Source organism: Populus trichocarpa, chromosome 4 (assembly GCF_000002775.5).
Source record: "Populus trichocarpa isolate Nisqually-1 chromosome 4, P.trichocarpa_v4.1, whole genome shotgun sequence".
Lineage (NCBI taxonomy): Eukaryota > Viridiplantae > Streptophyta > Magnoliopsida > Malpighiales > Salicaceae > Populus > Populus trichocarpa.
The window spans coordinates 16,311,084-16,325,630 of NC_037288.2; the positions used below are offsets into that span (position 1 = coordinate 16,311,084).

Consider the following 14,547-nt stretch of genomic DNA (forward strand, 5'->3'; position numbering starts at 1 on the left):
CTAATGTTTTCTCGGCTATTAATAATATAAAAATAACATGTATTTGTAATCAATTTCAACCCGTTGTGTTCCATATTCTTCATCCAAGAGAAGCAAGGTAAGTCCCAAGTGAATGAAATAAATAAAAAACAAATCTTTAAATATATTTGTGTACAATATAAATACATCTATACCCTTAAAAGCTAAAAGACAAACCTTTCAACCAAGTATATTTATATTTTTTTGGGAAGGCTTTTTGTAATTAACATATGATTTAGTCTTTTTAATAATTTAAATATGATCTTGATAATAATAATAATAATAATAATCCACTATCTAGCTATTGGCCGCAAGCTCAAAAGAAATATCTGACTGACATTACCCCGAAGATATTATCAGCATGTGCTGACGTGGCAACGTTCTGTTGACTCTGACACGTGTAAAAGCGTTGCCATGCCTCCCTTCTCTCTCTTTCTGTGTTTTCCTAAACAAGAAAAATTAATTCGGCCTCTTTCTCTCTTTTTCTCTAATTAAAATCCAGCGAAATTAAAGGAAAACGATTTTCACATTTACTGTCTGAGATTAAAAAAAAAAAATAAGGCGTAAAAAAGAAAAAAAACGGTTAACGGATAAATGGAGGAGGGGAATCTCAGAGGGGACATTCCATTACCGGATCAGAAGAAGAAGAGTAATAGTGAGTTGATTCGGACGAGCTCGGAATCCTCTGGTTTAACCGTTGACAATGCCAATGCAATACCGGTAACTTTACTCGCTCTTAATTTATTGCTTTCTTTGGAAACGAACTTAAGGATCACGTAGAAAAGCTTGTGCGATAATCCTTGATTTGCAGCGCTTATTTGTTTTTGCAGGATATGTGAGTTTTCGCTATTTTTAATTTTTCGTATATAATTTATTATCTAATTGTTGTTAGAGTTTCATTATCAAAAACAGTCAAATTTTACGCCAGGAAGAGAAAAAGGAAATTTTTTTTCCATGATGTCAGATTTTGGAAATTTGTTAGCGAGTTAATTAATTTGCTTAACTCGTTTTTGTTGTTGTAGCTTGTGTTTAACGTGAAAATTAGTCTTAATCATTCGTAATTAGCTGATTAGTTCTTGTGTTCTATCACCTGGTGGTAAATTTTTAGTATTCTTTTTCTTTTTTAATTTTATTTTTAAAGCAGGGTCAGGGTCCATCTGCCGCGTGGACAGATGAGAAACATAGGTTGTATCTTGATTCATTAGAATCTTCATTTGTTAATAAGCAATTGCGCCATTCCTTTAGTTTGCGTGGTTGGTTGCGAGAGATGGGAGGGAGGCCGTGTTCATCGCAACCCCAGGTTAGCGGATTTAAATCTTGGTATTTCAACTCTCGAATTCCCTTGTTTTCGGAGGTTTTTTTTTTTTTTTGTTCTGAGCTTCCTTGGTTATGTTTCAGTTCATGGTTCTGCGACATTGTAGATGGGAGAAGAAGAGGAATGAGCCATTGTTGGAAAGTACAGCTGACTCTCATTTTATCGAGGAGACAACTCGGTTGACAAACCAGTGGGAGGCGGCACATCATGATCTTCAAGGACATGTTGCAGCTTGTGGTGGGGGGATTCGTGTAAGAGAGAATGCAACTGTCTCCTGTGGATTGGCAAGAAGTTCAGAACAACACTCCATGTGCTGCTTATGCTATCAGAATTCTATTGGCAGCACCATAGGTATCAATTGTAGGGAATTCCGACCGGTGATGTTCTGATATTTGCCCATTGGAGGCTAAGCACACTGACACAATATTTAACGTGGTTCGGCAAACCGCCTACATCCACGGGAGAAGCCATTGCATTATATAGGGAGAGTACAAGATTTACAACAATAGAGAGGAGGAGGAATTATCCCCTTATTTGGCAACTCTCAACCTCACTCTATTTCTCTCTTCTCAGTGCTGCAATGGCAGCTACTGCTGGCTGCCTTGGCAGCCCACTCTCTCCTACATCTCTCACATCTTTGGCTCTACTCTCTTCTCTTACCTCTCTCATTTTGCTCTCTAATGTATGCCTCTATTTATAGGCATCCATGGCAGCTCCTCCAGCTCTTTTGTCAACAATGGTGGCTGCCAATTCCAGCTCTTCTTCAACAAAGGTGGCTGCCAACTCCAGCTCTTCTTCAACAATGGTGGCTGCACCTAGCAGCCCTCTTTGACAATGAAAATGGCAGCCATCCTCTTCTAGAAGATAGGCTGTAAATGCTCTATGATTGCTGCACATAATGGCAACAATCCTAACAATCACCCCCTTTGCCATTCATGTGGGCAATTGTCCTCTTGCTTCTTCAGCACATGCTTGCATTCTGCAGCTCTTCCAAGCTTACCATTCCGAGAGCGTCTTTGGCCAAGTTTCCAGGTACTTGCCAAACCTTTCAATCACCAGAGTCATCCAAGCACCCCTTTGCTCACTCCAAAGGATCACTTCAACCAGATGGTTTGTCATATCTCATCTGAAGAGTGTTTAACGCTTGTCTCTGGAACAACATCCCCCTTCAAGCATATCAACCATGCTTGGCCCAGAATGATTTATCAAGCCTTACACCAAGGCTTACAACACCCCCTCAAAAGGATATTTCCAAGTGCGTCAGTCATTGAGTATTTTAATGTGATCACGAGCTCACCACTCTTCCAAGAGTCTACTCATCCCGGAGTTGCGTCTGCCCTCTGTTCCTCCCTAGGAACCACGCCTTACTTCTCCGTGAGTCTCCCGCTCTTAGTCTCAAGAGTCCAGGTGGCTCTCCACCTTTAACCATGGGGACAGCCCATTAAAGGTTGATCCATCTCTATCTTCATACTCTGAGTATTACAATGTCATTACTGAGCTCACCACCTTGACAAGAGTCAACTTGTTCCTGGAACCTGCGCATGCCCTCTGCTCCTTCATAGCAGTCGCGTCTTAATGCTCCACAAGCCATCCACTTATTGTCCAAGGCAAATGTCTTCTAGCTCATTGATCTTTAGCATGGGGGCAATATCCATGAAAGTCAATCCTGCATTTGTCTTCATACTCATCATAGCCTCTTCATTGGCTATACACTTGTCCACTTATATCTAGCCATCACATTGGCTCTGGGGCGTTCTGAAATTGGGCTCCTATCATGGCCCTCACACCTTCTCCTGAGGTGTCTTCGCCTGTCGTCATGAGACGGTCTGAATTTGGACTCATATCATGGTCCTCACACCTTCTATCCGAGGTGTCTCCGCCTGTCGTCATGAGACGATCTGAACTTGGACTCATATCATGGTCCTCACACCTTCCATCCGAGGTGTCTCCGCCTGTTGTCATACGGCGGTCTGAACTTGGACTCATATCATGGTCCTCACACCTTTCATCCGAGGTGTCTCCGTTTGTTATCATGAGACGGTCTGAACTTGGACTCATATCATGGTCCTCACACCTTTCATCCGAGGTGTCTCCGCCTGTCGTCATGAGACGATCTGAACTTGGACTCATATCATGGTCCTCACACCTTCCATCCGAGGTGTCTCCGCCTGTTGTCATACGGCGGTCTGAACTTGGACTCATATCATGGTCCTCACACCTTCTCCTGAGGTGTCTCCGTCTGTCATGAAGCGGTCACCTCCTCCTTCATTGGGGATGTCTCTAGTGACTCTAAGATTCTCTACCACCATGTGGACTTGGGAGAGATCACTACCACTGATCACATAGAAAGAGAGAGTTGCGGTGCACTCTTCGCAATCCTCCATCCCATTTTCTATGTTTGGAGCTTCTATGCCTTTCTGCTTGATAGCTCCACCCACACCAACTCTCTTTGGTGTCTTCGCCTTTCATCGGCGGTCGCACCCCCTTAATTAGGTGCTTCTGCAATAGCTCATCTTTCCATCATTGCATGCATTGGAAAGGTCCTCGCTTGTTGCCTTTATCAAGAGCACAAGAGACTTCCTGTTGTACAACTTTTTCACACAGTCTCTGCTCTGAGCTTCATCTGGGAACTCTTCTTCTCCTTGCATCTGTTGTCTCATTACAGTACCTCATTGGATCCTTCGGGTACTCCTGCACAATCTCCGTGTGCTCTCGTGCAATTTCGGTTCTCCAGATTTCTCCCTATTCTTTGCTTTTATGTTTGACAACAGCTCATCCTGTCACAACATTTATCCAAGTCAAAATAGGGTGCCAATCTTTATCTCCTTGTGTATTTCTCTTCCATTATCAGGGTCTTCATCAATTCTCCCTTCGAGAAATTACAGCATCGAATCTAACTTCTTTGGAGAAATCACCACTCCATCAGATCCCTGAACATACGGAACTCAACTGTTCCTTTGTGCCGTCATCTTGCTAGTCTTCAACAGTTTCATTACAAACTGTTACATATACAAAAATAGTACTGTGTGGATGATCCTTCAACTAAGCAAGTTCCCAGGAAAGATTTGGAGGGGTCACACTGGTCCCGCTTAAAACCCAATCTCCTAGACAGAACTTCTTAGAACGTATCTATCCACCGTACTGCCTTTTCGTATATTCAACCATTTGCTAGCTTTGTTGCGGCTTTCCTTTACAAGTGATCTGGGGTATTCCGGTTTTATACCTGATTTCTCAACATCTGGCGAGACTACCAGTTCTTAGATTCGTCAAGATTGGTCTTCATCAATTTCCACTCTCCACCTCAAATCGTCCACATGATCGGGTGTCCAGAGTATCCTAATTTTGCCTTCCTTCAAGGCAATTAAAATTTCTCCCCACTTAGTAGTTCAGCACATGTAATTGGGCAAACATGTGCACTTTCTCCTTCTTCATCTCCATCGACCACCATGATGACCTTCAGATGCCTCTTCATCGGGCAATCTCTTTCAATAATTCACCACTACCATTTTTGGTCTCAAATCTCAAAGATCGGACCGCACCATTGCATCCGGAACGATCAAATTAGCTAGAAACAAGTCTGAAATCGTCCAAATCGCATTTCAGACGGCTAAGATTTGATCAAAACAATTCTAGCCTGATAAACGGCTCAGATTCAATCTCAGATCCAGTTGCACATAGGATCAGCTACGCTGGATCCTATCCCTCGGCTCGCGGCTCGGCTCCAACTCGGCTCGGCTCCATTCGGCTCGGCTTAACTCAGCTCGGCTCGCGGCTGATGACGTGGCAGGTGGTCCCACTGTGCTGACGTGGCTGCTGACTGGGCGCTGACATGGCATGCTACTGTACATGCTGATGCCACAATTACATCAGGATGACGTCATCCCTGGCATGTCTACTGTACATGCTGACATCATCTTTATCCGAGTCAGTCACGTGGGTCGGGTCAACTGGTATTCGGGTCGGGTCAACCCATCCGGGCGAAGAAGACGCGTGGGGCGCGTGGGCAGACGCCTTGCCGGAGAGTGATGGAGAGTGCGGCCATGTCCGACGTCCGAGTTTGACGCCGTTTTCACCAGTGGCTTCGTCTCTTCCTCCTCTACACGGTGGTATGGTCAAAACATAATTTTGACAACTTTCATTTTTGAGCAAAAATCAAACACCACTTCAAACCATATGCTCTGATACCAATTGTAGGGAATTCCGACCGGTGATGTTCTGATATTTGCCCATTGGAGGCTAAGCACACTGACACAATATTTAACGTGGTTCGGCAAACCGCCTACATCCACGGGAGAAGCCATTGCATTATATAGGGAGAGTACAAGATTTACAACAATAGAGGAGGAGGAATTATCCCCTTATTTGGCAACTCTCAACCTCACTCTATTTCTCTCTTCTCAGTGCTGCAATGGCAGCTACTGCTGGCTGCCTTGGCAGCCCACTCTCTCCTACATCTCTCACATCTTTGGCTCTACTCTCTTCTCTTACCTCTCTCATTTTGCTCTCTAATGTATGCCTCTATTTATAGGCATCCATGGCAGCTCCTCCAGCTCTTTTGTCAACAATGGTGGCTGCCAATTCCAGCTCTTCTTCAACAAAGGTGGCTGCCAACTCCAGCTCTTCTTCAACAATGGTGGCTGCACCTAGCAGCCCTCTTTGACAATGAAAATGGCAGCCATCCTCTTCTAGAAGATAGGCTGTAAATGCTCTATGATTGCTGCACATAATGGCAACAATCCTAACATCAATTAGTTTACAGTTTTATCTGAAATTTCTCTATGTATGTATTCTCATCCGTTAAAGATTGCCTAGTCGTACTACAAATTGACTAGTTGCCTTGTTGCATAATAGTTGTTCAAGGACCTGCATCATTATCGTGTCTCGTCCTCTGTTATATCAAACTAATGTTTTTGTGTTCATTAGTCACGGCTCCATGACATTCACTGCTCACCTTATGGACAATGTAATTGACTTTTCCGGTTTCTCATATTTTACACTGATCTTTGGCTACAACTCTGATATGGATAAACTTGTTTTCTGTTTTACTGTTTTATGTCAATGTTCAAGGAAGGTTATCAGTTCCCCCCCTCTTATTTCAGATCATGTGGAGTCGAAAGCAAAAATTTCGGCAGATGCAATAGTTCTGTCTATGTGTAAAGCTTAAATGGCGTGTGCTTTGATTTCTATACACTCTATAATTTTAGATGCGAAGTGCTACTGACAGTTATGGAACAATGTCACTTTCACGAGTTGCAAAACCTTATAGGCTATGTTGTTGAACAAAGTAGTGTTTCTGATTGCAGCGAATTATTGTTCTTGCTGAGTTGTTTGGTTTCATGCAGAAGTCTCGGATCAGAACTTTGTTGAAGAACACCAAGGAGAGGAGCTGACCTGTATCCACATGTTGAAAAGGTTGGGGAGATCTGGAGCGGAGGCTTCAAGGAATGATGAGAAAATTTGATCATTGCTGTTCTGCTTGTTAAGTCGTGATTTACAAACATGTTAAAGTCTAAAGCAGAGGTCCTGGAATTTTGTGAGCATGGAGTCTCATTTTTGTCAACTCTATCTTCCCCTTTCAGGCTGTGCCATTGACAAAGTCTAGTACAAGAAATGCTTCAACTGTCAGTCAGCTAAGTTCGAGAAAAGGTAACTTTTGATTCCAACACTTGAAAACATAGGCAAGGTCTTACCCCATTGACGAGTCTGTCATGTTGAGAAAACTGCAGTGGGCAAGATTTTGATGGGCTGAAAATGATCTCATGCTTATACTGTGAAGATTCTTTTTTGCTGGGTGCTAAGATATGAAACCAGAGGGACAAATACAATCAAAAGCTAAAATTATAGGAACAAATGCGATCAGGAATTGTAAATATAAGCTTAATAATGATCAACCCAAGATCATAGAGTATACATGAACAAAACCCCTAGCTACTGGATAAACCACCATCATCCATCACCAATGGAAAATGTCCTTTGAGCCCAATAATGGATTATCTGTCAGAATGGGTATTTATAATTATCCCAGGAAATTGGCTGGGAGTGGGGTTACGTGGGCTAGTACCCGCAAACAGACCCGTCCACCTCCCATTGGTCCTTGACATCCATGACCGTGCCACTACCCAATATAGTGTTTCGCTAACAATATTCAATTTAACTAATATTTTGAGGTTAAATATCTCTTTAATATCCCACCCGCTCAATCTAGGCGAGTCCAGACCACTAAAATTCTGAATAAAAAACTTAAAAGATTTCGACTTTCTCCAGCGGCTTTGAACAATGACAGGGGTAGATGGAATAAACATAAGTACAAATTGCATAAAAATACGTTGAATAAAATCATAACTAAAAATATCTTAATTTAAAATTTAAAAATGAAATATTCTTTTTATATAGCCCCCTCTCTTTAAAAAGTTTAGAGCTACTTAAATAAACCAAAAAAACCACTCTAGATAAACTAGAAAATAAAAGGTATTAAAAGCAAACTAGAAATAGTAAAATTGTTAAGTTAAACTAAATAAAAAATAAATAAAAATTGTTAATGAGAAGTAATTTTTTTAAAATTCGTTTGCATCAGTCTCTTTAAATTAAAAAAAATTGACATTTAAATTTAAATTACTTTTGTCTCGATCTCATAGAAGTCTAATCAAGACTTTTTAATCTGTTTTTTTTTCTTGCTTTTAATGTATAATAATTTTAAATATCAACTATAATTTCTTCCAGTTAAATTTTGCATGAGAAACATGAATCAACAAATGATTTCTTTTCCACTGGTTTCTGGATTAAAATTACAAACTTCAAACTTGCTTTTTTAACATGTGTTTTATTCACGTGATTTTTGAATAAATTTATCTTTGTGATAATAATAAACTTGTAATAAAAAAATAGTTCAAATAGCCTAAATGAATTTTTTTTTTGTTGAGTACATGAACTCATGTTACTTTTATACTTAACCATTAACTCATCAATGAGCACACCATTGATGACTTTATCATTGTTGTTAATAGTATTGATTATGGTATTATTATCAATATAATTATCATTGAAATAAACATCATAAATTAATAAAAAATAACATTATACATCTATCTCACCATAAACAGAATTATCAAAATCTCCATAATACTTATCCCGATTAAGAAGTTGACTACTCTACTCATATATTTGGAACGGGTTCTTAGAATTGATTATGAATTTATGATTATGATCCTCTGATTTTTTATATTTATCTAGGTAAATTTACAAGATAATTCTTCAATTTGAATATGTAATTTTATCACCACACAAGTGAATTCTATAGTTTGACTTTGTATGTATTAACACCTATTTATATCATTCAAGTTGACTACTCTGGTATGGATTTTGTTCATTAGTTGTTTTCCAGCGTATGCACTAACATTGAGTAAAGAATCCATCAAGAAGTTCTTACAAGAGAATCCCATCAAGTTGTTTAATATAGGCTGTATGTAGTATGTACGGTTAAGATGGGCTCAAACATATAGCTATTTTGAGCTTCAATGCCGAGTGAACACTTTTTTACAGTTTTTTATGAGCATAATCAGAAGCACAGCTAGACACGGCCACGCCTAAATGCCAGGGCTGAGCTGAATTGAGATCTGTACGGAAATTCATATAAAAATGGATGATGAATATGGGCATGCCTACCCATGGACGTTCATATGATTATTTTTTTAAAAAAATTCATGCTCTAGGATCAAGCTTGTGGCGAATCGAGCGGAGGAGGGTCTTGGAAAGCCACATGTTTTGCTCAACTACTTTTCTGTGGCGGCGAATCGAGCTTGTCTCTTGGCTCTTTTCGAAAGTTAAGCGCCGGCCCAATTCTGCGTCGCTCTAAGATGAAGGGCTCTTTGTTGTGGTGCTTGTGGAAACGTTGAGCCAAAAACAAAGGGGCGACTTTCTGCTCGACGACTGTCTCAGTTTTCATGGTCTTCGCCTCTGGAAAAATCAAACACCACAAACCTCTCATCATTCTAATATTCTTTTGAGTAATTAAAGGCAAAGGTTTCTGCAAAACAAACATTATTTGGATAGGAATAATGACTTAATTTGGATTGGAATGACTTAAGAGTTAAGGCATTACTATTAAATAATTGATAATTTGACAGCTTGGAGAAGCGAAAACCCTTGAGGACTAGAAACGCTATAATTATTACAAGTAGGCATTTAAGATATTCAAATTTTGTAAGTGTTTGCTTATCAAAAACTATTGAAGCTTTTTATATAGAAAAACTAAAAACTTTACTAATATTGAATAAAAAAAATAAAAAAAGTTATTCCATTCAAATAAAAAAACTAGAAAAACCTAATAATAATTAATAAAAAAATAAAAATAAAAAATAAAATTAACTAAAAAACATATTTATTTTTCTAAAAACATTTCCTATATCATTCTTCTAGGGCTCGAAAGAAATTCATTCTCGATCTTAGTCAACAATCATCCTTTACGAACATTCTATGTGTGTGGACCATTCTTATTATGGGTCTCTAATATCTTTGTGAGCGCTACCTCAACTTGGATTTTTAAAACAATATCTTTGTATGGGTCACTTTATCTTGAGTTATACTACCAAAATTTTTAATAACAACAATTAACGCAAATAAAAATAATACATTAGTTCTTTAACACTTTTTTTTTATGAAGGGAATCTTTTCATCCATCTTTTCACAAATATGATATCTTTGCAATTTTTTTTTGTCATGGTTATTCAACAACTAACCATTAAGAATTATAAATCTTTCATATATATTTTTTACGACTTTCAATTAAAATCATCAAGAATTATTAGTTTTTGATATTAATACAAAAAAATCATAAATAAAAAGACAAAAAGTTAATAAGATAGAATTGAATATGAATATGGATGTCACACATGAACGTAATTCATAAAAAAAAAAACAACTTTTTTTCTCTAAAAGTTCATCCTCCATCGTAATTGATGTTCAAAGCTCAAATTTCATCAATTCAAGGCTTAGGTATCCCATTTAACACGAAAGAAGAAGGGTTTAATAGAGTTTTGTTTTCTTTTGCACAAGGCATACAAGTTTCAGTAGTTTGGACTCCAAAATTATCCACCGCCAAATATGCCCAATCAGATGTTCATGCTAAGCATCTTAACATGATCTCCACATATATATATATATATATATATATATATATATATTTGTTTGAAAAAAATAAATCAACTATCATCCTCCCTAGTTCCGACCTCGACTAAACAAACAAATTAGATGACCCTTGGCACCTCCCAAGAGTCCCCTCCTTCAGGAAGAAAAACAGCCCTCTCCTCTCCTCCTAAGGTCCCATACATCATCTACAAAATGCCCTCTCTCCTCCTTCTCACCACCATTACTTCTCTCTACAACACTAACAAAAATCCACACTTCTCTAGAAACTATCTACCATCATTATGTCATCACTTTCAGTTCGTTTTCTCACGCCACAATTGTCACCCACAGTTCCAAGCTCCTCTGCAAGACCAAGAACAAGACTCTTTGCTGGACCTCCCACAGTGGCTCAGCCAGCGGAGACGGGGGTGGATGCAGGGAGGTTGGAACCTAGAGTGGAGAAGAAAGACGGATACTATGTGTTGAAAGAGAAGTTTAGGCAAGGTATTAATCCTCAAGAGAAAGTGAAGATAGAGAAAGAGCCAATGAAGCTTTTCATGGAAAATGGGATCGAGGAGCTTGCTAAATTGTCGATGGAAGAGATTGACAAAGAGAAGAGCACTAAAGATGATATTGATGTTAGACTCAAGTGGCTCGGTCTCTTTCACAGAAGGAAGCACCAATGTAAGTTTGAGGTTGCAAAGTTATAATATATTTATGTTAACGAATTAAGATCCTTTGTTGTAAATTGTTTTTTGATGTTTGATGATCAGATGGTAGATTTATGATGAGACTAAAGCTACCAAATGGGGTAACAACAAGTGCACAAACAAGATACTTGGCAAGCGTGATCAGGAAATATGGGAAAGATGGCTGTGCAGATGTAACAACAAGACAAAACTGGCAAATTCGTGGAGTGGTGTTGCCTGATGTGCCAGAAATACTAAGGGGTCTAGCTGAAGTTGGTCTGACAAGCCTGCAGAGTGGCATGGACAACGTGAGAAACCCCGTCGGAAATCCGCTTGCAGGAATTGATCCGGATGAGATTGTTGATACCAGACCTTATACCAACTTGTTGTCCCAATTTATCACTGCCAATTCTCGTGGAAATCCTGAGTTCACTAACTTGTAAGTTTTCAGTTTCCTCAATTTTTTTTTAAGTATCCGAGCTTGACATGATGAGCGAATTGCACAAGGAATTGAACTTGGTCATATTAATTTAAATGCCTTGTAGTGGCTTTAGTGAGAAGCTCGAAATCAAGAATAAACGAGGGGGGGGTATTGATTGAGAATCTCCAATGATTTGGAGGAAATTATCAGATTGTTCTCTAGCTTTCTAATAACCAAATCAATTTTCAATTTTGATGCCAAAGTTTCAAGTAAAGAGCTTTGCATATGAAAGTTGCAAAGAAGTTCATTAGTTATTGGATCATATCATAATACAACAGTAAAGAAATGGGAGTTGTAGCACTTGTGCTCTATAAATGGTAATTATGTTTTGTGCTTTACTGGTGGGTATTTGTCCAATCATTTGAGATGAAGTATTAAAATCCTAAATCGACAATGCTATGGCACCATATAGGTCATTTACACGGGGAGACATTTTCTGAACCAGAGGAGATAAAATACGATATATAAATCTAGGTAGCATAAATGCAATAAATGCCGAGTTGTTTTCAGTGACCTTAGCCTTTTCTCTATCTTTGCAGGCCAAGGAAGTGGAATGTATGTGTCGTGGGTTCTCATGATCTTTATGAGCATCCTCATATCAATGATCTTGCTTACATGCCTGCCATGAAGGACGGGCGGTTTGGATTCAATTTGCTGGTTGGTGGGTTCTTTAGTCCCAAGCGATGTGCTGAGGCAATTCCTCTTGATGCTTGGGTTTCAGCTGATGATGTGCTCCCATCTTGCAAAGCAGTGTTAGAGGCCTACAGAGATCTTGGCACCAGAGGGAACAGGCAAAAGACTAGAATGATGTGGCTGATCGACGAGCTTGTGAGTAATCATTCATCTTTTAATGCATCATTCACTCCCCTTTCGAAGTTCATTATCTTTAATCATAGACCTCTCTGATCAAATCGGGGATTCTGTATAAATCCAGGGCATTGAAGGATTCAGGTCAGAAGTAGTAAAAAGAATGCCACGTCAAGAGCTAGAGAGAGAATCTTCTGAAGATTTAGTTCAAAAGCAATGGGAAAGGAGGGACTATTTCGGTGTCCATCCACAGAAGCAAGAAGGCCTTAGCTATGCAGGTCTTCACATTCCTGTCGGTCGCGTCCAAGCAGATGACATGGATGAGCTAGCTCGTTTAGCTGATATTTATGGCACTGGCGAACTCAGACTCACTGTGGAGCAGAACATCATAATTCCCAACATTGAGGACTCAAAGATTGAAGCCCTACTTAAAGAACCTCTATTAAAAGACAGGTTCTCACCTGAGCCACCTCTTCTCATGCAAGGGTTGGTAGCATGCACTGGCAAAGAGTTTTGCGGGCAAGCAATAATTGAAACAAAGGCTAGGGCCATGAAGGTAACTGAGGAGGTGCAGAGGTTAGTGTCGGTGTCTAAACCAGTGAGAATGCACTGGACAGGCTGTCCTAATACCTGTGGGCAGGTACAAGTTGCCGATATTGGGTTCATGGGTTGCATGGCAAGAGATGAAAAAGGGAAAATCTGTGAAGGAGCAGATGTGTACGTAGGAGGAAGAGTTGGGAGTGACTCACATTTGGGAGAGCTTTATAAGAAAAGTGTTCCATGCAAGGACTTGGTGCCTTTGGTTGTGGACATTTTAGTTAAACAATTCGGAGCTGTACCTAGGGAGAGGGAAGAGGTGGATGATTAGTTCATTTAATCAAAATGTTCATTCTTGTTTCATTGCAAATTCGGAGGGGATCTAATGCATGCTTTTGGAATCGGAAATGAAGCACTGAAATGATCTCACAGGACTACGACGGGTGATAGAGGTCAGAGAAGGGGAAGGGAAGGGAGTTGTGTTCTTGAGCTCCCACGAGCATGATTTCCAACAACTCTGGTTTCATTGTTTGGGTTTTGTCTGATGGTTAGAAGCCCGGTGGGAGCTTTTATGTATGAAAATAAAACTTAGTATAGCTTATGATGCAAAACTAAAAACACTCGGAGACTAAAAAACAATAAAATTTGGAAGATTTTTGTGTGACTCCCATATAACGCTTGTTCTTTTGTTGATTTTTATCTAAGAATGTGTCCTAATGTGAAGGCTAATTAATCTACTCGAAGAATGCTAACAGTCAGGATAGCAGAGTGTATGAAAAGACTCCTCGATTGTGTTTAAAGCAGTTAATTCATCATCTCAGGCGGACTGTGGAATAGCTCCCGTTTTATGATATTGTCTTGTCTCCCTGCTGCAAGTACTGCCAGCAAAGTGGCTGACTGCTATGATCGCTAGGAGCTTTTATCGCTGTAACTCCCCGATCTGCTTGATTGTGCCATCAGTTCTCAGGAGAAAATAGGCGCATGCCGTTATTACACTAGGATTGTGTAGGGCCTTTCCAAAGGAAGAGAGCCCTCCAAAAATAGGCGTATGCCGCTATCTGCGGCGAGCACACGGTATTCTTTAGTAAAAGGCGAAAGAATAGTTCGCTCTGTGCTCACCACGCGGCTGCGTGCCTTTCCACAGCTATCTGCATAGCATTATATAGAGCATTTGCTGACAGGTTATTTCCTTTGCTTTCCATGTGGGATTTTGGAAACCCAAACGCAACGAGCCCCTCTCCTTGCACTTTCACTGCCAGCCATGTTTGCTTCTCCCTCGTTCTCATAATTTGGCAGCACGAATGCGAGCTTCTGATCTTGTTGAACTAACTTAAATCGGCAGCTAGCATTTGAATTAATCAGGAAAATTGGCTTCCAGATCTTCTAAATAACCGACAAGTAAAGGTTTTAGAGTCGAACCATGGGAAGCCCACTGTGCTGGCAAGGCACAAACCATCCACACACAAGTAATCTTCTAAAACTGTAATTAATCTGCTTCTCTTGGCTAAAAAAAGAGAAAGAAACGAAAAGAAAATGTTACCGACTAAAAATACTAACTACAGTTGGGGCTTCTTATG

At 39.8% G+C, this 14,547-nt stretch overlaps 2 protein-coding genes and 1 non-coding gene across 6 annotated transcripts; 2 read left to right on the top strand and 1 right to left on the bottom strand.

Annotated features, from left to right (window-relative positions):
- The first annotated feature begins 447 nt into the window (after positions 1–447).
- LOC112327237 (cold-regulated protein 28-like) lies at positions 448–7,108 on the top strand. 4 transcript variants are annotated; one of them, XM_052451995.1, is made up of 5 exons: positions 450–738; positions 1,160–1,318; positions 1,417–1,684; positions 6,676–6,745; positions 6,913–7,108. In XM_052451995.1, the coding sequence occupies exons 1-5, from the start codon at positions 613–615 to the stop codon at positions 6,923–6,925; spliced, it is 636 nt and encodes a 211-aa protein (XP_052307955.1). In that variant the 5' UTR covers positions 450–612; the 3' UTR covers positions 6,926–7,108. The 4 variants fall into 4 exon arrangements, with proteins under 4 accessions (XP_052307954.1, XP_052307955.1, XP_052307952.1 ...); XM_052451994.1 differs by having other exon boundaries at positions 448–738; positions 6,679–7,108; XM_052451992.1 differs by having other exon boundaries at positions 453–738; positions 6,676–7,108.
- Positions 7,109–10,625: 3,517 nt separating this feature from the next.
- Positions 10,626–13,645, top strand: LOC18097785 (ferredoxin--nitrite reductase, chloroplastic). The gene is made up of 4 exons (XM_006384346.3): positions 10,626–11,140; positions 11,230–11,584; positions 12,166–12,454; positions 12,561–13,645. Exons 1-4 carry the CDS (start codon positions 10,759–10,761, stop codon positions 13,299–13,301), a joined length of 1,767 nt encoding a protein of 588 aa, XP_006384408.2. The 5' UTR covers positions 10,626–10,758; the 3' UTR covers positions 13,302–13,645.
- Positions 13,646–13,981: 336 nt separating this feature from the next.
- LOC112327394 (U5 spliceosomal RNA) lies at positions 13,982–14,098 on the bottom strand. The gene has a single exon (XR_002981610.1). It is a non-coding gene; the product is annotated as a U5 spliceosomal RNA (small nuclear RNA).
- Positions 14,099–14,547: the final 449 nt, after the last annotated feature.

Excerpts from the sequence above, each read along its gene's own strand:
- LOC112327237 (XM_052451992.1), top strand. The coding sequence starts at position 613 with ATGGAGGAGGGGAATCTCAGAGGGGACATTCCATTACCGGATCAGAAG. Across the intron at positions 739-1,159 it reads ACAATGCCAATGCAATACCG|CAGGGTCAGGGTCCATCTGC; the intron begins GTAACTTTACTC and ends TTATTTTTAAAG. Across the intron at positions 1,685-6,675 it reads TTCTATTGGCAGCACCATAG|AAGTCTCGGATCAGAACTTT; the intron begins GTATCAATTGTA and ends GGTTTCATGCAG.
- LOC18097785 (XM_006384346.3), top strand. The coding sequence starts at position 10,759 with ATGTCATCACTTTCAGTTCGTTTTCTCACGCCACAATTGTCACCCACA. Across the intron at positions 11,141-11,229 it reads TCACAGAAGGAAGCACCAAT|ATGGTAGATTTATGATGAGA; the intron begins GTAAGTTTGAGG and ends TTTGATGATCAG. Across the intron at positions 11,585-12,165 it reads AATCCTGAGTTCACTAACTT|GCCAAGGAAGTGGAATGTAT; the intron begins GTAAGTTTTCAG and ends CTATCTTTGCAG.